Here is a 25,655-nt window from a genome sequence, read left to right on the forward strand (position 1 = left end):
CCATTAGGCACCTCCTGCCCCTGAGCTGTTTCTCTGCAAGCCAGTCATCATGAGAACTACTATTTAATAAAGCTTCCCTGAGTTTGCTTTCTTCCTCTTCCCTCTCTATCCATTTTCCCTTTGGTAATGTGGATTATTATTATTATTATTATTTAGATTGTAAGGCTGTAGGCAGGGACTGTCTTGTTTATAACTGGTTTTATGCAATTGGCTGTGCTTTTTTTGGCCCAAGAGTAGGGTACAAATGCACCTAAATAAATAAATTAAAATGTGTTGATCTTTAAAGTACCACAAGGATCTTTTGTTCTTTTTGCTTATGCAACTGTGCTGCGCACCTCCAAAGAGCAACAAAAGGATGATGATACGATGATGTGATAGTGAAGTGATAAGCAGGGAAGTGATAAGCAGCCATAACCGGAAGATGCGATGTGCTTCTGAGTGGCGTGAAGTACTCTGTGTGACATCACACAGCGTCTGACGTCACTCTGACCCTTAGCAACCAGACTGGGTTGTCGCTGCACTCTTACTATGTTTTTGTCTGCCAGACAGGGTAGAAAGCTGCAAAGGGCATTGCAGCCACCTAAATGTCTTATCTGGGAGGGAGATAAGGCAGTTTACTACGGCCTGTGTGCTTCTCCATGACGACAATTTGAAAGCAGACAAGGGGGGTTGCGGCGCCAGGCTAAAGAAGCCACCCTTCCCCGGTCCAAAACGCGCAGCTACCGAGTCGACAGCGCGAGTGACAGTTGGCGGCTGCCTCTGTTTACACCGGGGAAGGCCGCTTCCGGGTTGAGGGCCTGGAGCGGCGGTTCCCATGGCAACGCCCTTGCTTAGGCCCGCGCGCGCGCGCCGGCGCCGGCAATGACGCCCGGGGAGCTCCGCCCCCGCGGCCCTCCGAAGCGGCGTCTGATTGGCCCTGCGCGGGCGGAGACGCCGCCTCAGGAGGGAGAAGAGGCGACTTCCTCTCCTCCTCCCGCCCCCTCCCCCTCCTTCCCCGGCGCGGGGCCCGCTCCGTCTCCCCCGCCTCGCTGCTCTCCCGCCGCGGCCTCCCGCGAGCCGCCAAGATGGCGTCCGCCTTGGAGCAGTTCGTCAACAGCGTCAGGCAGCTCTCGGCCCAAGGTGACCGCCGGGGACCCGGGCTGAGGGGGCGAGGCCGGGGGGCTGGCGGGGTGGCAAGCGCGGGGACCCGCCGGGCGGCTCCGGCTCTCCTCGGCCTCCAGCCGCGCACGTGAATGGTGGCCAGAGCGAAAGCGGCCTGGTGGGAGGAGGAGGCGGCGGCGGTGGCCGTGGAGGGGGACGTGGGTTCGAATCCCGCCCCTGGGTGGTGGTGGGTGTCGGGGGAAGAAGCCCCCTGGCTGCCTTCTCGGGAGGGAAACAGGCGCGGCTCCCCCTTTTCGCGTGTCCCCCGCGGGGCGTTTTTGGATTAACCCCTTTAACGTGTGCCTCGTGCAAGGGATTTTTTTTTTGGGGGGGGGTACAGATCCGACGCATGTTGTAAAGGCGGTGGGGGAAGAGGTTTAGGGATGGTTAGCGCTGGAACTAGTGGACAACCAGTGAGCCTAAGAAGATGAGAAGAGCCCTTGTGGATCAGGCCAGTGGCCCATCTCGCCCCGCATCTTACTTTCGCAGTGAATGAACATTTGCCTGCAGGGAAACCAGGACCTGAGCACAAGAGCATTTTCCAGCAACTGATATTCAGAAGCATTGCTGCCTCCAACTGTGGAGGCAAAGCTTAGCCACCAAGATGAGTAGCCTTGTACTCCGTGAATTTGTATATTCTGTCTTTCAAAGCCATGCAGGTTGGTGGTCGTCATTGCCAATGTGGGAGCGAGTTACAGTTCAACTATGTGCTGGTTGAAGATCTTCCTTTTATCCGACATAAATCTTCCAACATTGGTGAATGGTGGAATTATAGAATTGCAGAGTTGGGAGAGACCCTGAGGGTCATCCAGTCCAACCCCCTGCAATGCAGTAATCTCAACAAAAGCATCCATGACAGATGGCCATCCAGCCTCTGTTTAAAAACCCCCAAGGAAGGAGGGCCCACCACCTCTCGCAGGAGTCTGTTCCACTTCCAAACAGCTCTTAGCGTCAGAATGTTCTTTCTGATGTTTAGTCGGAATCTGCTTTCTTGTATCTTAATGCCACTCGTTCAGTTCCTATGCTCTGGAGCAAGAGAAAACAAGCTTGCTCCATCTTGTTATGTGGCTGCCGAGACCACATAACACTGGTCTTGAAAGACCTACATTGTCTCCCAGTACGTTTCCGAGCACAATTCAAAGGGTTGGTGTTGACCTTTAAAACCCTAAACGGCCTCGGCCCAGTATACCTGAAGGAGCTTCTCCACCCCCATCGTTCTGCCCAGACACTGGGGTCCAGCTCCAAGGGCCTTTTAGCGGTTCCCTCACTGAGAGAAGTGAGGTCACAGGGAACCAGACAGAGGGGCTTCTCAGAGCGCCTGCCCTGTGGAACGCCCTCCTACCAGATGTCAAAGAAATAAACAACTATCTGACTTTTGGAAGACATCTGAAGGCAGCCCTGTTCAGGGAAGTTTTTAATATGTGACATTTTAATGTATTTTAATCTTTGTTGGAAGCCGCCCAGAGTGGGCGGGGTACAAATAATAAATTATTATTATTATTATTATTATTATTATTATTATTATTATTATTATTTATTATCTTCCATGTCCCAACCCTTTAGATATTGGAAGCTGCCTTTCATATCTCCTCTCAGTCTCCTCTTACCTAGGCTAAACACACCCAACTCCCTCCATTGTTCCTCACAACAGATAAAAGCAAGGACTTCTTACGCAGCACTTAGTTAAAACTATGGAAATCGGTTCCCACAGGAGGCCGTGGTGGCCACCAACTCTCCTATGAGAAAAGGTTGCAGCATTTGGGACTTTTTAGTTCAAATAAAAGACAAGAGGTGACATAGTAGTTTATCAAGAAAGCAGGAAGAGAGAGGTGTTTCTCTCTCAATGCTAGAACTTGTGAACATTAATAAAATGTATGTTAAAAAAGAAGAACAACTTGTGAACATCTAACGAAGCTGAAGATTCAGGACAGATAAAAGAAGGTCCTCCTTCACACAGTGCAGCTAAACTGGAATTTGCTTCTGCAGGAGGCAGTGATGGCCCCCAGCCTGGATGACTTTAAAAGAGGATGAAACACATTCATTGAGGACAAGGCTATCAGTGGCTACTAGCCACAATGGCTGTGTTGTACCACCACTGTCACATGTCATACTTCTGAATACCAGTTGCTGAGAATTGCAGCTCGGAAGAGTGCTATTGCATTCATGTCCATCTTGCAGGCTTCCCACAGACATCAGGTCAGCCACTGTGAGAACAAGATGCTGGACTAGATGGGCCATTGGCCTGATCCACCCGATTCGCCTTATGTTCTTATGTTGTTCTCATGTCCTGCTGGTGGGTTTTGCGGAGGCTCACCAGCCCATGTTGCTGGCCACTGTATGATGCTGGGCTAGATGCGCCTTTGGTGCGATCTGCTTGGTATTATGTTCTTATGATGCTACCGTTATAACCCATGATGATAATGCAGTCTTCAAACAAGCTTACCAATGTTACTGCCTGCAAAACATTTTTGCCAGCTTGCTGGAATCACTAAAAAGGGATGGAGTGCACTGTCTGTTCTGCAGCAGCCTGCTGTGTTTCTATGCTGGCTACTTGGTGTATATCTTGGGTGCAGAAGAGCAATGGAACCCTGCACCCTTCCTTCGTCAACCACCTTATTCATCTGCATGGAATTCCTTTTTGGATATGGTTATCAAGCTAATGCTTAAATACAAGACTGTGATAATGTGTGCAGCCCTGAGCTCCTTGGGGGTTAAGAGGGATATAAATGCTAAAACTAGGTAAATAGTAATAATAATATATTTATACCCCGCCCTTCTGGCTGGGTTTCCCCAGCCACTCTGGGCGGCTTCCAACAAAATATTAAAATACAGTAGTCTGTTGAGCATTAAAAGCTTCCCTAAACATGGAGAAGTTTCCTTTTAGTGCCTTGCAGCAGGTGGCTGTGACACCTGCTACTACTATTACTACTAACAGTAATTACTACTAATACTACTACTAATTATTATTGTTGTTTTTTCCCTATGCTTTTAGCTATTCATATTTTCACCTATATGTCACCTTGAGTCCCTGCTGGGGGGAAAAAGTGGGGTGTCAATAAATGGATTTAAATAAATAACTACCATTGTTATTGGGGCTTTGAAGAATAACAGTAAAAAGGACAGATTCCTAGCCAACAAGGAGCTTAGTCTACTTTTTGACAGTAGAAAAGGAAACTGTGACGCTCCCTTGCTATTTTCGCTATTATTTTTTACTGCTTTTGTTTTGCTATGTTATTATAAAATTATTTTTGTATAGTTTGCTTGAAATGTATTCCTGTTTTCTGTGTTGTTAAGCCACTTTGAGCATATTTTTGTAGTAAAGGTAAAGGGACCCCTGACCATTAGGTCCAGTCGTGACCAACTCTGGGGTTGCGGCGCTCATCTCACTTTATTGGCTGGGGGAGCCGGTGTACAGCTTCCGGGTCATGTGGCCAGCATGACTAAGCTGCTTCTGGTGAACCAGAGCAGCGCACCGAAACGCCGTTTACCTTCCTGCCAGAGTAGTACCTATTTATCTACTTGCACTTTGACGTGCTTTTGAACTGCTAGGTTGGCAGGAGCAGGGACCGAGCAACGGGAGCTCACCCCATTGCGGGGATTCAAACCGCCAACCTTCTGATCGGCAAGTCCTAGGCTTTGTGGTTTAACCCACAGCACCACCCACGTCCCTTTTTGTAGGAAAGCAGCATACAAATAAAATGAAGGAAGGAATGGAATAGATGCTACCAAAACAAGCCAGCCCTACCTCAGCACAGCTCTGTTCTTGCTCACTCTTCAAAACATATTGCTGCATCTGCTCAGCATTTGTTAAGTCAGGGTTTTCCAGAGATAAGATGGGCAGTGCTAAATGCATAGGAACAAAGGCTCAATGTCTATAGGGGATTTTCAGGGTTAATCAGGGAACAGAAGTGAACAATCCTGCAAGTGCCAGCATGTTGGGGAGGATAATGAGGAGGGGTGAGAAGTGTTGGGGAGCACATCTTTCAAACGTTTTGTGTGCTATGTTTTACTGGTGTGGTTGTTTTTAAACAGCAGTACAGAGCAGGGAACCTGCAGCCCTCCAGATGTTGATGGAATCTCAACTCACATCAGCCCCTTCCCAGCATGCCCAGTGGTCAGGGATGATGGGAATTGTAGCCAGAAGCATTTGGAAGGCCAGAAATTAGCCATCACTGGTCTAAATAATGGTTCATCTTTCAGAGAGGAAGGAGTATATGTCTTACAAAAAAGATACCATTTATGCTGCCATTCTGTTCTCTGATTCGTACCCAAACCTTGCATTCAGAGGTTATGGGGCGTCTTGTGCATGTGATTCTTGTGTTCTGCTGATGAGGGCTTCGTAGTGTTGATCTAACTGGTAAAGCTTATGTGTGAATGAGGAACACGAGTGTCTTATGCATACTGTAGAAGTTCAGCTTCATCTGCCCAATATTGTTTAAACTCATGTTATACTCTGCATGCACATAATTTTAAAAAATCTTGCCAGTCTCTGAAATATGCATTGTGTTTAATGATAACTTCTATGCACTTTGCAAAGCAGTTGGAAAAATGTGTCCTAGTGAAGAGATGGTAATTGGGGGGGGGGGTCAGACCCGTTTGAATTCATGACTTAGCATGTGGTTGAAAGCATTAGAATAGCTTCACAGTGTTCTGTAGAACCTAATGTACGTTTCTTAATCTTTAGCACAGCTATATGTCTTGCAGGAACCCAACCCCACGCCAGCTACCACTTAAAGATTCTGCATGCAGTAACATGTATCTTGTTTGGGACTGTTAACTGGAACAAAAGGAAGCTTTAAGGTTGTCTATGTTCTTTAAAAAATAACTAGCACTGATGCTTTCTAATTTTGTTCCTAGTCACTTTTGACTGAGCCAAAGTAATATTTCATATTTGTGGTCATTAGTTTTGAATTTGGAGCACAGCTTTGTGTACCTACAATAGATGAGCTCAAAGCTGTAAAAAAAAAATTGTACTAGGAATCCAGGTGTGAAAGCATTTGCAGTTTTCTTGGAGGATTCACATTTTCTTTATTTAAATATATAAGCAACATTGTACAGTACATTTATTTTATTTTTTTGCATTGTGGAGGGGTAAATGTCAGGCTTGAGAGATCTATTTTTTTCCTCTAGATCCCTGAGATCCACTTACTAGAGCCAGATTTTTGCATAGTGCTGTAGCTGAGTGCATAGACCTCCACTTGAATACATGCATACCCCAATAATTTGTTTTTGTTACCAGCTGTCAACCTTGTCACATAAAAATCCCCTCCTCATCCCCCACTCCAACTTTCCTTCATTTCAGAAGCCAGTGACAAAGGCTTTCAGTTGTTGTCATTGTTAAAATGGCTGGCAGTCAGAAACCCTTGCTGGGCTGCTGCACATCGCCCATATATCTAATGCTAAATCTAAAACTACTTTTGCCCAGCCTGCTCTATATAAATGCTTCACCTAAGGTTTGAGGAAAGACTTGTGCTATTTTTTCACTAGCTGCCCTAGGATTTCAGCTGTGGTGCTGTCCATGGTATTTCATGTATCTCGGGATTTTCAGCCTCTTCCCTCAAATTCCAGCTGTTTTAATCTGAAAATTAAACCCTCTACAAAAGTGAAGCATAATTCAGATTATATTAGAATCTACTTAAACTCCCACAAACTGATGCTCTTGCTTATTTAAAGCTTGGAGACTAGGGATAGCTAATATGATGCTCTCCAGATCTTGTTGGACTCCAAACCCCATCAGTCCCAGCCAGCACACCATCTGGAAGGCACCAGGTTGGCTGTCCCTGTTGCATTCTCATCCTGCGCTTAACTTTGGGTGCTTCCAACTTGCTGGACAATTTAAAAATACAGTTTGCCGAAGTTCGTTAGCAACAGACCCTTCACGGAAATGGTTGGATGTAAGAACAGGCCAGTTTGATTGACCTCTTTCCCACAGCGCCCAACCACAGCTCTCTTCTGATATTCTGTGGTAGACAATTTCTGAACATGGATGCTCCCTTCAGCTGTTGTAGCCAGTGGCGATTGATGAACCTCCACATCTCTGTGGATTCGTCTAATCCAGCCTTTCTCAACCTTGGGTCCCCAGATGTTTTTGGCCTACAACTCCCATCATCCCTGACCACTGGTCCTGTGAGCTAGGGATCATGGGAGCTGTAGGCCAAAAACATCTGGGGACCCAAGGCTGAGAACCACTGGACTCTAATCCTTGTTTCCCAAGCTGCCTTCCAGCTAGTGGTGATTGCCACACCTTATGACAGTGGATTTTCAAGCGCCGTGTGAACTGAAGGTGGGGAGATGGACTGTAGCACACCGTTCTCTTGCACTTTCTCACCCGGAGCTCTGAGCTCAAGTTCTGTATGGCGTTGTGATGGGTGTTGTCGCTGGTGTTGAGTAGGAGGGGCACTAATTTAGTTTTGGCTGTGGGCAGTGGTTCACATGGTGCCTGCAGAATAATAGCAAAGGAGGCAATCCGTTTTATCTGCAGCACCTGTTAAAACACCCCTCTCTCTGTAGAAGGCACCCATTGCCTTCCATTATTCCATTGTATTCCATCATAGAATTGTAGAGTTAGAATGTATCTCTCTTCTTCCGTAAGAGGCTTTTCACCACTCCGAATATACTTATGAAGAGCCAATCGGTGCAAACAGGTTCAGCTCAAAATATAGCTAAGGTTCATTTGCAGCACACACACTCCCTTCTCTTCTCTGCCCCTTTTTTCATTTCTTCCTAGACCGTAACAGCAGCGCTTCAAAGATAGGTGTGTCCTTCCCCTCTAGTATAGCTCACAGAGGAGAAAGGAAATATGTGAAGCATTGTCTTCTCACTCGTTGCCCAAGATAATGATGCTGATCATATTTCCATGGCACATGCTTTTCATGCAGAAGGTCCCTGACTTCCCCAGGTAGGACTGGGCAGGGCTTCTCTCTGAAATCTTGGAGAGATGCTGCCAGTCAGTGTCAGAAGTACTGACCAAGGTGAGCCAAAGGTCTGACTTGGTGCAAGGGAGCCTCCTGTGTCCTTGCACTTGGTGCAAACTCAGAGGGTACATAAAGGTGCAACAGGGAGCCTTTGCTTTATATACCGTATTTTTTGCTCTATAAGACTCACTTTTTCCCTCCTAAAAAGTAAGGGGAAATGTGTGTGCGTCTTATGGAGCGAATGCAGGCTGCACAGCTATCCCAGAAGCCAGAACAGCAAGAGGGATAGTTGCTTTCGTTGCGCAGTGATCCCTCTTGCTGTTCTGGCTTCTGGGATTCAGAATATTTTTTTTCTTGTTTTCCTTCTCCAAAAACTAGGTGCGTCTTATGGTCTGGTGTGTCTTATAGAACGAAAAATACGGTACTTTTACTGAGCTGAAATGTAACAGCCCCTTTTTCTTGTTCCAGGGCAAATGACTCAGCTTTGTGAACTGATCAACAAAAGTGGAGAGCTGCTAGCAAAAAACCTCTCTCACCTGGATACAGTGCTCGGTGCCCTGGATGTTCAAGAACACTCCTTAGGGGTTCTTGCAGTCTTGTAAGTTACTTTCCTTCATTTGAAATTTTTGAAGCGAAGGTTTGAAAGGGTGTACGGACTTGCTGTATGCGAGTTTTTATATTTCTATTCACGAAGCTTGCATATTACTATGTTTCCAATGCAAGAAATGTTCGAATGTGCAGATTGAAGCAGTGGTTCATTGCCTTTGGAGCAGTCCCGTTCTGCATTCTGGCAGCTTTAAAGAGCCCTGCCCATTTTCACGTGAAAGCTCCTGTTAAAACGTGGCTTCTGTCTTCGTTTTCAGGTTCGTGAAGTTTTCCATGCCCAGTGTCCCTGACTTCGAAACGTTATTCTCGCAAGTCCAGCTTTTTATCAGCACTTGTAACGGGGAACATATTCGATACGCAACAGACACTTGTGAGTTACTTTGGCAGCCTTGCATCTTGCCACGTTTGACGTGTTCCCTTTGTGGGGCTGCTCACTCTTTCTTTTTCTTGTTTCGTTGTCTCTAGTTGCTGGCCTGTGTCACCAGTTAACCAATGCCCTTGTGGAGCGGAAGCAGGTAAACAAGCCCAAACATGCTCCAGATTCTCTTTCGGGTGCTGGGATAGTACATGTCTTCTGGCCAACTAAAATTTTGCCTTTCCTCATGCACTAATTCTGAACCTTTGCTGTTGGTATGTCTCTGTTCACTTCTTTGGAGTATGTTGCACAATATAACTTTGCTATTTTTAGACTAGAGGAGGTATTTTTATTCTGACCCTGGGACCAGCAGTATGTTTCCCAGCCCTTACAATGCCTGGGATACAGCAGAACCACTTTGCCGTGTTAGATCACTGGGCCTGGTGGATCACTGGCATCATAAAAGGAGGCCTTGCAGATCGCATTCCAACCTGTTGAGTGTCATCTGGCACCAGTAGAGAGAGGGGCCTTCTTCATGGTAGTGCCTAGCCTCTGGGGTGCCCTGCTCCTTGGTTTTTTTTTGGGGGGGGGGAGACACTGATGATTTGGTGCCTCTGCCATTTAGTAAAAACTTTGTTTTATTTATTTATTGCTGTTTTTTTTCAAAAATGAAAATAACGTGTCTTACAAAAAATGAACATTAAAACAGAATTAATTGGTATTTGTATAAATTGTATAATTGGGGTAATATTGGGGTAATATTGGAAAACCAATATAAATTATTGTGGAGGGGACCAAGTATCGAACAGCCTAAAATACATACATACATCCCACTCTGCTAAAATTAACATCCAATACTTGGGTGAATGAGAGTGTTTTTCCCTGCCACCTAAAAACTGCTAGTGATGGCACCAGGTGTGCCTCCCTGGGAAGAGTGTTTCATAAAAGTGGGGCCACCACTGAAAAGACTCATTCTCGGGCCCTCCCTGATAATTCACACTGCTTCCTTCTGCTCTTTTATCAGTGATGCTTGTTTCTCTGTTTTAAACGATGTGAACCTTTGTTTTCCGTTTGCTGCAAGATTTCTTTTGAATGTAAGCGGTAGAGAAATGTTATTTATTAGATTAAAGTCAGTTGTTGGTGGCTTTTCTTTAATAAGTGCTGCCGCTAGGGTCCCTTGCGGAGGCTTCCCTAACGGAGACCTGTTACCTTTCTGACAGCCCCTGCGAGGAATTGGCATTCTCAGGCAAGCCATAGACAAGATGCAGATGAACACCAACCAGCTGACCTCAATACATGCAGATCTTTGCCAGGTAAGGGAATCCGGAAGGCTAACAGGCTGAGTGCCTTTGCTTCAAGGGTGCTCACAGTGCAGGAAGCTTCATCAAAACATCCTCACGATCCCTTCCAGCCATGTATATTCCAGTGAATAGCTTGAAACAAAAGTAAAGGCTCATCAAGTATGTCTGCTGCTTGCTGTGCTGCTGCAGAACTTCTGAGTCATGGCGACCTTTCCGGCAGCACTGCAGAGTTCCTTGCAAAGCTAGATGTTCACAGTGGGCAGTTGGTCAACAGTGACATGGCATCTCCCAGTTTAGCTTTTGACTCAACCCCGGGAATAGATGAAGTTGCTTATAGCAATGAAGTCTTCCAGATACCTTGTGCCGACAGTAGCCTTGCGACTCCAGGTAGCTGTGTGAATTGGCATCAAGTCACTTCAATAGACAGAGAAGCTTATTCCATTTCTCTTTCAGTCTGGCTCCAGAGATGAGACAAGCTGTAGTAAGAGGATCTGTAATGCCATGCTTTAAACAAAAATAAAGCCTAACCAGAAAAGTACCAAATAGAAACAAACGACGCTTAACGCACCTTTGTATAACATGCATAACCTTCAATGGTTCAGTGTGCAACAGTTAACATGTTTTAGCATGAATAATAGTGGGACTCGCAGGCTTATAAAGTGGGAAGGCAGTCAAAAGTTCTGCTACACCTACATTAACCCAGTTTTTTGAAAGAGTTATTCAAACATCCTGATGAAGCCATTTGCATGTTTTGTAAATGCAGTTGTGACCACCCCCTAATCCAGTCATGGCCAAACTTGGCCCTCCAGCTGTTTTGGGACTACAACTCCCATCATCCCTGGCTATCAGGACCAGTGGTCAGGGATGATGGGAATTGTAGTCCCAAAACAGCTGGAGGGCCAAGTTTGGCCATCACTGCCTTAATCTCACTCTCTCGAGACTGCCAATGTAGTGGTCCATATTTCTCAGGAGTCCAAATTATTAGGGTTATTTCACTTCAGGGAGGAAACAGGGCTGAGACTCCCAGCATCTCGTTCTTTCATATGGTTTCATAATGTAATTCTGTTAGCATTTTGCCATGACTTGTGATTAAAGCTCTGTTCTTAAAGCAGGAAAGATTGGATTTGAACAAAGGCAGCGAGAGAAAGCGGCTGGTTGGTTTGATTATTTTTTTTTGGTAACTCTGGTCTGTTTTGTTTCAGCTCTGTTTGTTAGCAAAATGCTTTAAACCTGCCCTTCCGTATCTAGATGTGGACATGATGGATATTTGTAAGGAGAATGGGGCTTACGATGCAAAGCACTTTCTATGTTACTACTACTATGGTGGAATGATATACACTGGGCTGAAGAACTTTGAAAGAGCACTGTACTTCTATGAGCAGGTAACTTCCCCCGCCTCACCCGTGTGTTGAAGGAGAGCTCTCTGTGCCTCAGGAGGTGTAAACTTCAGGCTGTAACAGCTCTGTTGATAAGCGCATCAGAAGCTACTAGATTTCCCCAGTCATTTCTGGTTGCAGCAAAAGCCTACAAATAATGAAAAAGAAGACTTCCTCCACTTACAAAACCTATCCTCACCTGGAGACAATTCTTAGCACCCATAACAGTATAGGCCATTAGCAAATCTGTGCTGTGATTCAGCATAGTTCAGGAACAAAGGAAAAAACATGTCTGCTTCCCTTCGTGTCCAGCAAAAGCAACATACAACGGAAGTTCCCAGCAGACTGTGCTGGACGTAAACAGGCATGTGATACACAACAGTCATGCCTGACCCTTTTAAGGTGGAATGGAACTATATCCTAACAGTGTTCCCTTTAACTGACGTTTCTGCCTAACAAATGGATTGATATACAATATTGGGGGGGGACCTATTTCAGCCTGAGGGCACATCCCCTTCTGAGTGACCTTGCGAGGGCCACAGGTCAGTGGTGGGTGGAGGCAGAGGCATAAGTGGGCAGAAGAATGGATGTAAATGTTACCTTGGGTGCAATAGGCTTGTTTCTGCGCGCGCACACACCCCTCTCTCCTCCATCCAGTCAAGCAAGAGGCCTGATCAGAGTTCAGGGAACGTATCCCAGCTGGGCAAAATCGCCCAGGGTGCAAAACAGGGACATGGTCCAGGGGAGAGTGCCAAAGGCCAGATGGAGAGGCTTGGGGGCTGCATTTGTCCCCTGCAGCCGAGGTTCCCCACCCCTGGTATACAGCTATAAAAGAGAAGGAACAAAAGGAAGTGACCAAGCCGTTCCCATATATACCATTCCTTGTTTATTCCTAGAAAATAATGACTGGGAACCCAAGAGCAAGCATTGATTTAGGATTGTGGTTTGTTTGGAAGGAAACAGAAGGTCGTTTCTCTACTGGAGCACACAAGGAGCAACAGGGGAGAGCTTTTGCTGCATGTGCACAGGATAATCTGCTTGACCATGGCTCACGGATTAGGGCTGCAAATACAGCCTCTCTCTGTGTATTTGTTTGTTTCTGGTGATTTTCATTTGCTCCCTTAATTTTTTTTTCTTTTACAGGCTATAACAACTCCTGCCATGGCAGTCAGTCATATTATGTTGGAATCCTATAAAAAGTATATCCTAGTTTCATTGATACTACTTGGCAAAGTGCAGCAACTGCCAAAGTATACCTCCCAGATAGTGGGTAGGTTCGTTAAGGTAAGACTCCAGAAATCCTGTACTGGCGCATTATTTATTTTTTTAAGGCAAAACTGTGATGGAGGAGGAGGAGAACTTTAATTACAGTAGTTCTTGGGCCATAGCAGTGGGAAAAAGTGGGAAAAAAATAAAGCAGAAAACGGAATTTACAGGAACAACCATCAAAATCAAAACTTGCTATTTAAAATTGAGCATTAGTAAAAGTAATAATTAGGGACGCGGGTGGCGCTGTGGGTAAAACCTCAGCGCCTAGGGCTTGCCGATCGCATGGTCGGCGGTTCGGATCCCCGCAGCGGGGTGAGCTCCCGTCGTTCGGTCCCAGCTCCTGCCCACCTAGCAGTTTGAAAGCAAGTAGATAAATAGGTACCGCTTTATAGCGGGAAGGTAAACGGCGTTTCCGTGTGCTGCGCTGGTGCTGGCTCACCAGATGCAGCTTCGTCACGCTGGCCACGTGACCCGGAAGTGTCTCCGGACAGCGCTGGCCTCCGGCCTCTTAAGTGAGATGGGCGCACAACCCTAGAGTTGGACACGACTGGCCCGTACGGGCAGGGGTACCTTTACCTTTACTTTACCTAAAAGTAATAATTGGAATTAATAAAACGAATGGGCAAAGCTGTGCAGTCGGAGTTGTCTGTTTTCTCTCCTGCTTTTAGGAAAAAACAAAAGAACAGAAGATTTTTGGGAATAGCAGACTCATTCCAGGTTATAAGGATAAGAGGTGTTGCTCAGTGGTGGTCCTTTGCAGTCCACGCCCTCTATTCAGTCCCTGGCATCCCCAGCTAACAATGATTTTGGGTAGCAGAGGTGGGGAAATCATGGGGCCTTGGAGAGCTGCTTCCAGCCAGAGCAGGCAGTACTGGACTAAATAGACCAATGCTTTGTGTTGGGATAAGACAACTCTTGAGACCACTAGCTCCTGATGGGGGTCCTCATTGGTGTTTTGAGTTGCCCTTCTCTGCATTTGAAAAAGTCTTATTTTGCTTTCTCATCACAGCCACTTAGCAACGCCTACCATGAATTAGCGCAAGTGTATGCAACCAATAAGCCCTCGGAGCTACGGAATCTGGTGAATAAGCACAGCGAGACCTTCACCAGGGATAATAATATGGGTTTGGTGAAGCAGTGCTTGTCATCTCTCTATAAAAAGAACATTCAGAGGCTAACTAAGGTGAGGCATCCGTTCTGCTGTATTCTTATGAGTCCTTGGGAATGTTATGCAGGTGTGTCTTAGCTGAAGGTCTTTTGCCACCTGGCAAAATTGCTTGTCTGGTTCTCGTGGGTGCTTTCGTAAAGTCTAAAATGTTACCTGCCGACAGCATCACACACCTGGCTTCTGATTATCCTGGCTTCTGCCCTTTTGCAGGCTTTCAGGGGTGGTCCTAGGTGTGCTTTACAGGATGCTAGTTCCCCATGGGAGTTGGTCAGAGTTTGCAGAAATCTCTAATGAATCTGCTCTGCTTCTGGATTTCAGACATTTTTAACGCTGTCGTTACAAGACATGGCAAGTAGAGTGCAGCTATCGGGGCCTCAGGAAGCAGAAAAATATGTCCTTCATATGGTAAGGAATGTTGCTTTTTGAACGAAATGTCAAGTCGGATTTATTTGAACGTCCCTTTTCTGCATATATTGTTTTCAGTAGTGATCAGGTTAATTGCAAACAATTGAAACTAGAGATCATATGGAATGTGCGCAACTTGCGGACCCAACATATAGAATAAGAGAACAAGAAGAACTTATGTTTAAAGAAAATTGGAAAATGTTTATTGAATATATGGAGGAGAATTGTGCTTATTTGAAAACGTGGGCAGCATTAAGATAAATTCAACAGTGTCAATAAGTTTTGAGGGGTGTAATAATGGAATACTGAATGTTTTAGTTTTATCTAAATTATGCAGGGATTTATGTTATGCAAAATGAACCATGGAAAGAGAGGAAGGGAAGTCGCTGATATTTTAAGATTGTTTAAATGAATATTCTAAAATGTGAAACAGAAAATTAAAAAAAATTATTGGGGGAAAAAGAAACTAGAGGTCATTGCAAGTAGCCAACATTAACCAGTACAATAGGATGATAATGAATATTCCTAACAACTTAATTTACCAGGATAGGCAAGGTTGTTATGATATTATTATCATAGCACAAATCAAAATGTATTGATCTTCATGTCAAAACAAGGGTGTTTTTTAAATTTTAAAATTATTATTATTATTATTAGGAGACCACACATTCCTGGTCATGAGATGGGGAGCACTGCCTTTCTTGGAGGTTTTGCTGTCAGTTAAGATGCGGGAAATGCAGGCAGTTGGAGGGTCTTCTGGGTGGGATGGCAGAGGCAAGATGAAACAGGAACAGCGCCCAAATCATAAAACACTAAAATCTTGTTATTTCAGATAGAAGATGGCGAAATCTTTGCAAGTATTAACCAGAAGGATGGTATGGTATGTTTCCATGACAACCCTGAAAAGTACAACAATCCAGCTATGCTTCACAATATCGATCAGGAGGTAAATAACCCTTCATTTTCACCTCGGTTATGGTTGCCATGAGCAGCAGAACGAGTCAGTAGAACAGCAAGCTCTGTGGCACATTATGCATTCCCTATTAATTCTTTAAAAAAAACCAAGCATGCAAATACCTAGTACAACCCAGAGCCGGTTCTAGTGACTGCTGTGCCAGCTTTCGAATTTTCTGGGAGGTGTTCTGATTTAACTCACAGGAGATAATTGAAAATCATTCCCGCCCGCCCTCCTGCCAGGAAGTCTGAAGCAGCATAGTTCATTCTGTCCCCACCTTCCTCTTTCTCCTGTATGGACAGAGCCCACCCCCCAGAATCTTCCAGCCTCACAATTAAAGCCCTTGGGATGAATTCAGGCAGTGAATTTATGGAAAGCAAGCACTTAAACTGATGCTGCTTATGAAGTTGAAAGGCAAGATTCTGGATATAAGAGAGAGTGAGAGCTGATTTAAACGGCACTGCTGGAAAATCTCTGGGTGTTTACTCTCAGATAAGTCGCCCTGAGTTTCATAGGCCTTGCTTCCAGGTGTGTGCTCATAAGATGGCAGTCCTCTGAGCTGGGAATCCATCATTGAGCCAAGTGCAAAATAGTGGCTGGGGTCCTGGTGCAGATTGCTGCAGTTAAACAATTGGGCATCAAGGAAGCCTCCTGCCAGCCAGGAACCTTTCAACAGATCCCCTTCCACCTTCTGTCTGTTCCTGCCATAGAAACATCAGAGGGATAAGATCAATGAATGTTAGAATGACATCAGATTGAATGTAAAAGGTTATTAGTAAAAAGTTTAAAAATTAAAAGATCTAATATTTTAAGATACAAGAAGATTAAGCCATATTAGGATATTCAAATTAAGATAAAAATTTAATTAAGACAGAGGGAAGGGATTTGTTGTTTGATTGTATAATTTGGAATACAGGGAAGGGAGGTCTGGGGAAGTCGGAGAAATAAGTTAATGCAAGGAACATTATGAAGATAAAACTGTTTTTATTTTTGTCTTTTTCCTTTGATACTTTTTGTCGTTTTGTGTTTGTGTAATTATGTATTTTTTCTGTTTTGGTTGTTGTTCATTTTATGTTGTTTCATCTTTTATGTAAAACTCAATAAAATATTTACGGGGGGAAAAATAGAAACATCAGAGGGGATGGGCCAAATTCCTTCCTTTTCCTTGGTCGCTGCATTTCAGAATTGATTGTGGCTTTGGGCAGCGGTAACTTCCTGATGGTTACCTTGACTGGCCCAGTGAAAATGCATTCAATGTTCTCTTCTTCCTTGCTGCCCTGCCCCGGATGCCTGGGTTCTTAGCAACAAACGCGTATTTGTAACGATACCCAAATCTGTAAAGCAGCAGTCTTGAAGTGAATGGCAAGGGAGAGGATAAAGAGTTCAAAGTGGTTACTGGGATGGATTCCAAGATTCTGGCAAGCAGGTTATATATGTGGTGCCTGGGAATTCTGACACACGTCTGACCATAGGGCTTCAATGTGGATGCTGAAGCTAACAAACTGTGACTGTCCTGTGTAATCTGACTCTCCCCAGATGCTGAAATGTATAGAGCTTGATGAGAGACTGAAAGCCATGGATCAGGAGATCACTGTGAACCCTCAGTTTGTGCAGAAGGTAAGTGGCAGGACTCAGCTCTGTTTGGCCTTTTTCATAGAATTGTAGACTTGAAAGAGGCGCTGAGGACCAACTAGTCCAGCCCTCTGCAATGCGGGAATATGCAGTTGCCCCATATGGGGATTGAACCTGCAACCTTGGCAATATGAGCACCACGCTCTAACCAACTGAGCTATGTGCGTGGAAGTCAAACGTTAAGCATGCATGGAAGCAAGCACCCTTTTTTGAACAGAAAGCACAGTGCATTGCTGCTTATCCAGTGGGGTGCGCCATTTCCACACACCCCTCCTCTCACCACCTTACAGATTAGTCCCAGCCGTGCTGTTTCCTATTTTGCTGGATTCACAAGGACACGTTTCTCTTTGTCACCCCCAAATTACAGCTCTTTTTTACCTGACTGAAATATAAGCCAAGAAATGGCTTCAGAGTACTGTATTTTTTGCTCTATAGGACGCACTTTTTCCCCTTCAAGAATGAAGGGGAAATGTGTGTGCGTCCTATGGAGTGAAGATGCCATAGCCCCGCGACCCTCTCCCGGCTGGAGAGGTTACGTGTGGCTATGTCAGGAGCCTCTTTAGCCGCGCGCCACCTCTTCAGCTGGGAGAGCGTGTGCGGGGCTAAAGAAGCCATAGCTCCGCGACCCTCTCCCAGCTGGAGAAGTGACGTGCGACTATGGCAGCAGCCTCTCCACTGCGCCTTTCCGCTGCTCCCTGACCTGCTCTTTGGGGCTGGTGGTGGGCTTCCCCCCGCCAGCCCCAAAGAGCAGGTCAAAAGGAACCTGAAGCCTGGATAGCAAGAGTGGTCGGTGTGCACCGACCCCTCTCGCTCTCCAGGCTTCCAAGGTAGCCGCCTGAACGCACCTTAAACGGCACCTTGTTTTAGAGCGGGAAAACAAGAGGGGGAAAGTTCTCCCCCTCTCTGCGCAGCGCCTCCTGCCGCTTCGCTGAAGGGGCGTTGGGCAGAGAGGGGGAGAATTTTTTTTCTTGTTCTCCCCCCTCTAAAACAAGGTGCATCCTATTGTCCGGTGCATCCTATGGTGCGAAAAATATGGTAATTTCCAACGTTTAGAAAAATCACATGGGGAAGAGGGAAAGAGGCGTTGATTGTTAAACTACTCTGGGAATTGTAGCTCTCTGAGGGGAACAGGAGTCTCCTAACAACTCTCAGCATCTCTCAGCTACAGCACTCAGGATCTTCGGGGGAAGCTGTGGCTGTTTAATGTTTTATCATAGTGCTTTAAATGTATGGTGCGAATGTGGCCTGTCCTTTTTCTTATTGCCTGTGTTTTGGAAGTAGGTACTAACAACTTTTCCCTTTCCTTGACAGAGTATGGGCTCCCAGGAAGACGAATCAGGAAGCAAACCATCCAGTTATTCTTGAAAATCACATTTTACTTGCTACTCTGTCATAGAGCAACAAAAAACCAGAAAAAAACTAAAGAGAACCACCTTTAGGATCAGAGTGTTAAAAAACAAAAGAACTGTTTCACCTGGACATTGAGCAAAATTAAAATGATGTCTTCTCAGTACTGTGTGATTCCCCAAATATTCTCTGCAAGGAAAGGAAAAATCTTATTCTGTTGTGGATTTATCTTGAGGTTAACATCGTTATTGCATTAAATAATTTACTTTTTGTTTTACATGGCTTTGTTTTCATAATGGCCCTTCTTTTCCTCCATGAGACATTCAAGAAGTTTTATGTTGCTTCTTCAGGGAACAAGACAGGGCTAGTTGGTCTAAAAGCATTTTTATTTTTTTTGCCTCATTTGTTTGAAATACAACCTTTCTGAATGAACTTTGTATATAAGCAGGATAGCTTATTATTAAGGGAGGGGGAATGGTTTATTCTCTCCCCTCCCCCCCCCCCGCGCGCGCCTAATTAAACTGGTACATACCTTTACTTGGTGGTAGCTATTACTAGATTAAAGACTCTTCAAATCTGACTGGCAAGGGATGAATGGAGAATATTCTCCCAGATTGTACCTGCCTGTCCCAATTCTAAAGCAGAGAAGCTGGCCTCGTGCTTTTTGATAAGGGAGCCTGTGAACTGCCCACCATGAACAGAAACGTCTGCCTGGCTAGCAGCCACTGGCTCCACCTGCTGCTTCCCCTTCTCAGCCTCTCAGCTGGGCTTCTCCCATCACGACCACTTGCTTATTCCAGCCCTACCTGGCTTGATCAAAAGGTAGAGAGGAGGTGCTGTTGTGGTCCTGCAGCACCCAGTACATTCTAGGGCATCTCTCTTAAATGATGTACTGTACAGGAGTGCAAAACGATCCCGCCATCCTTAAGAACAAGGATCTGTCTTAAAGCCACACATTCGAAATCAGTCCAGCCAATGGAATTTAGTCACCCATGCGTGGTTCAGAATTGATCACTGCGATCCGCTCTGGCATGGAGTGAATCGTTTCCATGGCTGGCTCCACTGTATCCTAATTTATTTCTGTCGCATTGAGAGCATATGTGAGCTCTGGAAAGGGATTTGTGACCACGGGGTGGAAGTTAGTGTTCTTGAGGTCATCTTCAAAAGGGGTTTGTGCCTGTGTCTTTAGATACTTTTGCAAAACCTGAAACGGGATGTAGATGAGTTTTGGAAAGTAGAACATATAAAACACTGGTTTTTATTTGTTTTTGCACTCTTGAGAAGCTCTTGTGGCACTTTATATACCAGAGCTAGGAAACAGGCATGGCATTTTATATTCACAAGCGGTTTTTAATGTGTATGAAAAATACAGGTTGTAGCATATATGTATTTTTAAAGTTTTGCTTGCTCTGAAGTTCTCTTGCACAGTTCTGTTTTTTAAGGTGGCGGGGGATTTAATTCAAGGACTCTGGAAGGAAGCCGTGGTTAATACTTGCTTTGGGGCTTTTAAAAACCGCCATCGTTTTGTAACTTCTGTAAAGTACCTATTGGTTTAAATTTAACACCTGCCTAGTGTGTGGGCCGGTGGTTCTCAAATGATAGGTATAGACCCCCCCCACTCGAAGAAACTTGAAAGATAAATTCAGAGCATTTTGAAGATTGGTGATGTGCATGTGTTTTATCAGGGTTGGGGGCTAAAGACAGAACAAGCTTGAAAACCTAAACAAGACGGCTTGCACAGTGTCACGAGTGGAGATTTAGAATTTTAACCTTAACCCACCCTAGTTAGCGTCATAAGAATGTACCAACACTTGCAGCAATTCGAACTGGAGATGTGGGGTTATCACAGTACTGATATGGGAGCAGCCTAGTTACATCAGGGATGAGTTACATCAGGGATGGGAAGACATGTTTGTTAGTGGCTACCGGGTGCTAAGGCGCTGGAAGAATTCTGCTCTAGGTGAAACCTGATCCGATCCTGCAAGCTCACATGCTGACGCAACAGGACATTCTCAGGACCACTTAAAACAGGTCACTTTGATCAGGGTTTTTCAACCTGGGATCCCCAGCTGTTGAACTACAACTCCCATCATTCCTGGGAATTCCTCCTTAGCCTGGCCTTTGGCACCTGAGATGCGTGCTTTCCTGTGATTGCAATCTGTTTTAGCAATATTTAATTTTGATTTCAGATGGCTGTCACCTGCCCTGGGACTTACTGGCGAAGGGGTGGGTAAGGAATTTAAATGATGATGACGATACTGGCTGATCTGCCTGGGGGATGATGGGAGTTGTGGTCCAACAACATCTGGGAACCCTAGATTTAATGAATGCTAACTTCGTCCTTATCTGTTAGGCGGTCTAGAGGATGTGTGTTAAACTGAAACGCCACACACAGGATCTCATGTCGGGCAAGTGACCTTAACTACGGACCCTTCCTAACCTTTGAACACTTTGCTGTGGCAGGATTCTACAGTTGGAGTAGACCATGTAGATCTGCTCACCCTTGGTGCATGTGCTGTGTTGCCAATGCTGGAAATAAATTTCAGTTCCTATAAGCCACTGCGTGAATTATAGATACTTGGCTACTGAGCCCGACGTAGTGTGACCCTTCCATCTTGCAGGATAGGTCAAATCTTCAATGTAGCCTCTGCTCTGATGTTGAGGCTCAGCTTCAAGCATTACTTTGAATCGCTTGCTTGCAGCCCCTGAAGTCTGCATGCAAGTTGGGGGAAGAATATCTAGTTATTAGACACTTGCATGCAGTTTGCATGTGCAAAGACAGCTTGATAAAGCTGTAGCTCGGGTTCCCCGTGTAAATGATGGCTTTCTAAGCGGAAGCCAGCTTTGGTGATGTCTTCTTTCAAAAGATTCCTGCATTCTCTCATTGAACTCTACGATTCTATGACTCCTGTTGTGTACACACACCTCATGCTGGAGCAAGTTTTGCCGTCCACTTTTCAGCTTCGACCATGACTTATAATTACACATGCAGGATTGATCGCTAGGTTCCCCAACGTTGCCACTGGTTTGCAAGTTGTGGTGAGCATTTGTCCCAGGTTCATTCATTGGCATCTCCAGGTATGGCTAGGAAAAGACTCCCTGCCTCAAGCCTGGGAGAGCTGCTGCCAGTCTGAGCAGACAGCAGCAAGATACAGGATCCCTCTGTCTAAAGTAGATTCCTGCTCCTAAAAAGTTGCTTGCAAAGGAACCATAATTATAACATGCATGCTCATGTATTTAGTGTTGGTGAGGGGAAAAGGAGCGCAGGTCCCCAAGGGCGGCTCCCGATTTGCAAACGATGGTTTGCAGAAACCGTACTGCGTAAGCCATGGTTTGCAGTCAAACTAGCAAAGACTTCCTTTCAGTGGAAAATGCTTCACTAATATTTGTACGGCACTATTAAAATATTCAAAGTGTTCCACGTGCGCTATGTTGTAAACCTCACAACAGTCTTGTAAGGTAGACCAGACACATTCTGGCATTGCAGACTGGGATGGGATGAGACAGAGATTTGGTAATTTCCCTAAGCCTACCTATTGAGCTCATGGCGAAAGTTAGATTCAAAGAGGCTTGCAGCTTGATTCACAACATGAAATTCAGTATTCGCAATTAGCATGAAATTCTTATTAGATCTAAAACACCAACTTTTTTTTAGCTCTTACAATTGTGGGTTGATTGATTTGCTTGTCTTTCCAAAGAAATCTTTCCGAGTTTATTTCCATCCATAATTGTTCCATAGTTTGCGACTGTTGCTCCTGTGCTATGGCAGTTGTCATTATACTTGATATCCCACAGAACAATAACAGAGGTTGAGGTGTATTTCTAAGTTCTCTTTAGGCTATCCAGATGTTAGACTAGTTCCCATCAGCTCCAGCCAAGAACGGCTAAGATTATGGGAGTTGCAGTCCTGCCATACCTGGAGGGGACCAAGTTCCCCTTATTAGAACAGCCTTTTCCAACTAGGAGCTCTCCAGATGTTTTACACAACCTGCGCTGGCTGGGGCTGATGGGATTTGTGACCTGAAACATCTGGAAGGTTGGGAAAAGGCTGCTTTAAGCAACCTTAGACTCTTCTTTAATGACTGGGAGGAAAGGCCTGTGTGATCTATAGCTTAATCTGAAAATCCTTTTGGTTGTGTGATCCTTAATCAAGCGGAAGATTGCTTGCCTCAAAGGCAGCTGCCCTCTGACCTGCAGAGACTCATAAAGGACGAAGCTAAAATCTGCAGCTGTTTTAACAATCTGTACTATGCCATATAAAGCAAAGTTGCAGTGTGCACCTTGCGCAACAGTTTCACCTTCAGTTTACATTAAATTTCCCATTTCCATCCTAGTGTTGTTTTTTTAAAAAACCATTCTGTTGCAGAAGTTTTCCTTTATTACTCAGTGCCGTTGTGAGCTGTCTTATGTGTGCTGTCACAGGATTACTCTGTATAATATGGAGAGATGTGGGGTTTGTTTTGCATGGCTGTGACAGGTCAGTACTGAGGAGCTTCTTTAAAAAACCAAAAGAAACCCTGTATTATTTAGTGACGAATAAAAAAGATCACACACAAGACTTCCAAGTTTTTTTCCAATATGCTATGTAAGGGATGGAGCAACTCTGCTATGAGGAAAGATTGCAGCATTTGGGACTTGTTAGTTCAGAGAACGCGGGTGGCGCTGTGGTCTAAACCACAGAGCCTAGGGCTTGCCAATCAGAAGGTCGGCGGTTCGATCCCATGACGGGGTGAGCTCCTGTTGCTCGGTCCCTGCTCCTGCCCACCTAACAGTTCGAAAGCACGTCAGAGTGCAAGTAGATAAATAGGTACCACTCCGGTGGGAAGGTAAATGGCGTTTCCGTGCGCTGCTCTGGTTCACCAGAAGCGGCTTAGTCATGCTGGCCACATGACCTGGAAGCTGTCTGCGGACAAACGCCAGCTCCTTGGCCAGTAAAGCAAGATGAACGCACAACCCCAGAGTTGTCCGCGAATGGACCTAATGGTCAGGGGTCCCTTTACCTTTGTTCAGAGAAAAGGGTGCAGAAGAGCAATGGAACCCTGCATCCTTCATCAACCACCTTATTGATCTGCATGGAATTCCTTTTTGGATATGGTAAGATCCAGCAGGCTTTTTTGTTCTTATATATGTAGCTGTATCAGATCCTGGGCCAAGTAATGGCACACACCCGCTCTGGGTTTACTCCTTAGCCCTAAAGATGTTCCACAAGGCAGCGGGTACAGATTCTTCCTTGCAGTTTACTCCAAAGCCTTTCTCACAAATGAGTGTAGCCATAAGGCACTGGAGGTTTAGGACCAGAGCAGGGCCATCTTACCCATAAGCGCTAGGGGTGTGGAGCACCGGGCTCTCAGGGGCGCCAGGCTGAGAGTCTGGGGCCCGAGAGTTGAGTCCCGTCGGTCGGAGCACCGCGGTGGGCTCTTCTGCTGCGGGCGGCTCTGCACCATCAGTTCAGGGGCGACTGAGCCAGCGAGATGCTGAAGCGGCCGGCTGGTTCTGCCCTCCTGCATGCCTGGGACTGGGCAACCGGGGAGGGGGGTGCTGAGTGGATCTTTGCACCCCGGCGCCGCATATGCTTAAGGCAGCCCTGGACCAGAGTTTGCCATCTCCCAGATGGGCTACCTTCCCAGGTGGATGAGCCCCACCTGCCCCTCACTTCCCTCTACGTCTTACGTAAAAACCGCCTTCTTGACCGTTGGACCCAATGTTGCTCTTGTACACTCAATCTACCTGTTATGTACTGAGTTGAATAGGATCCAAACTGCAGCAGTCTGATTGGTCCTAGAACAATAGGATTCAGAATGCAGCAGTCTGATTGGTCCTAGAACAATGCAGCAGTATGATTGGTTGGCAGGAACCACCCAATCATGCTCCAGATAGAAGTGAATCCACAACCTGATTGGCTTACAGTAGAATTCTGGAATTAGCCAATCATGTGCAGCCCATTGTGTAAATAATGTATATAAGGCAGATACTTTGAGGGGACTTTCATCCATTCCTCCTCACCACGATGAGCTGAATAAAGAGCATGAAATCACTTTGCGACTCTGAGTATATTTCACTACCAGAGCCTGTCTTTGCATGCAGGACATGTCCCTAACTCACCGGGGGTTTGAGACCCATCGGCTTACCTGTATCTGATATTAACCTGATGCTTTTGTTTCTCAAAAGCCAACATTTGCTCTCAGGCTCCCAGTCACTGTTTGCTTAGGAGAAACAAGGTACGAGATCTGGGAGCAGCTTGGGCCACTTCCCTTTGTTCCTTCCCTGTAATAGTAGGATACCAGGGTTGGGGAGCCTCAGTTGCAGGGGTCAAATGTGGCCTCCAAATCTCTCCACCTGGCCCCCAGAACCCTTCTGCAGGCCACATCCCCGTTTCACAGCCCGGGTGATTTTGTCTATCTGGAAAACAGGGGATTCTGCGAGGTCTAAAGGGAATCCCAGGCAGCTGCATTGTGGACCAAGGGCAGCCCCACGAGGAGAGCACTGCAGTAATCCAGCCTGGAACTCACCAGGGCATGGAGCCCAACTTATTTTATCTATTTTATTTTTTTTAATTTCTATGCCGCCTCATATTTTAAAGAAAAATCTCAAAGCGGTTTACAGCATATTAAAACATAAATAAAACAATTGCATTAAAGGCACAGCACTTTTTCCAATCTGCTTTCAGAAAACATCTCGCCTTTTCAGGTGACTCTGTTGTTCTGCGTTGCTTCTGTCACATGACTGTCACAGGACTCTCTGGCCCGCAACATCTCCCTAAAGGCATGGGGGGGAGCAGAAAGAAGAGCCCGTGACTGAGAGGCACTTGCTCTGATCGCCTTCCCTCTTCCCAGTAGATTTTCAGCCTTCCTGCCTCCATTCTCTTCCTGAGACGGTACGAATCCCAGATTTGTATTGCGGAAATATTACTGCGCTTCCCCCCCTCTTTCATAGATAGACCCGCCCGTTTTCTCCAGGCTGGAGTAGGCGAGGGCGAGATCATTTTCCTATTCTAGGGGGTATCAGTGATGATTAGGAGGCGAATGCCTGGAGGCTAACATGCGAGGTTCTGGAACTGAGTTTTTTGTAGCTGTTTTTTCGACTCTCCACTCTGTATCCTTGTTCTCCGCGGGGCCTTAATGAAGGTGACTAGAGCTCGCTTGCCTCCCCCTTAGAGAGTGGGCCTAATGGTACGTCCCGCCCAGTCA

At 45.7% G+C, this 25,655-nt stretch overlaps 1 protein-coding gene across 1 annotated transcript; it reads left to right on the top strand.

Annotated features, from left to right (window-relative positions):
- Positions 1 to 487: 487 nt before the first annotated feature.
- On the top strand, positions 488 to 18,745 carry COPS3 (COP9 signalosome subunit 3). The gene is made up of 12 exons (XM_083413651.1): positions 488 to 1,119; positions 8,523 to 8,652; positions 8,918 to 9,030; positions 9,126 to 9,175; positions 10,236 to 10,328; positions 11,519 to 11,698; positions 12,836 to 12,976; positions 13,971 to 14,144; positions 14,448 to 14,534; positions 15,367 to 15,480; positions 17,026 to 17,106; positions 18,433 to 18,745. The coding sequence occupies exons 1-12, from the start codon at positions 1,065 to 1,067 to the stop codon at positions 18,484 to 18,486; spliced, it is 1,272 nt and encodes a 423-aa protein (XP_083269777.1). The 5' UTR covers positions 488 to 1,064; the 3' UTR covers positions 18,487 to 18,745.
- Positions 18,746 to 25,655: the final 6,910 nt, after the last annotated feature.

This window comes from Podarcis tiliguerta (genome assembly GCF_965153285.1).
Source record: "Podarcis tiliguerta genome assembly, chromosome: 14".
NCBI classification, from domain to species: domain Eukaryota; kingdom Metazoa; phylum Chordata; class Lepidosauria; order Squamata; family Lacertidae; genus Podarcis; species Podarcis tiliguerta.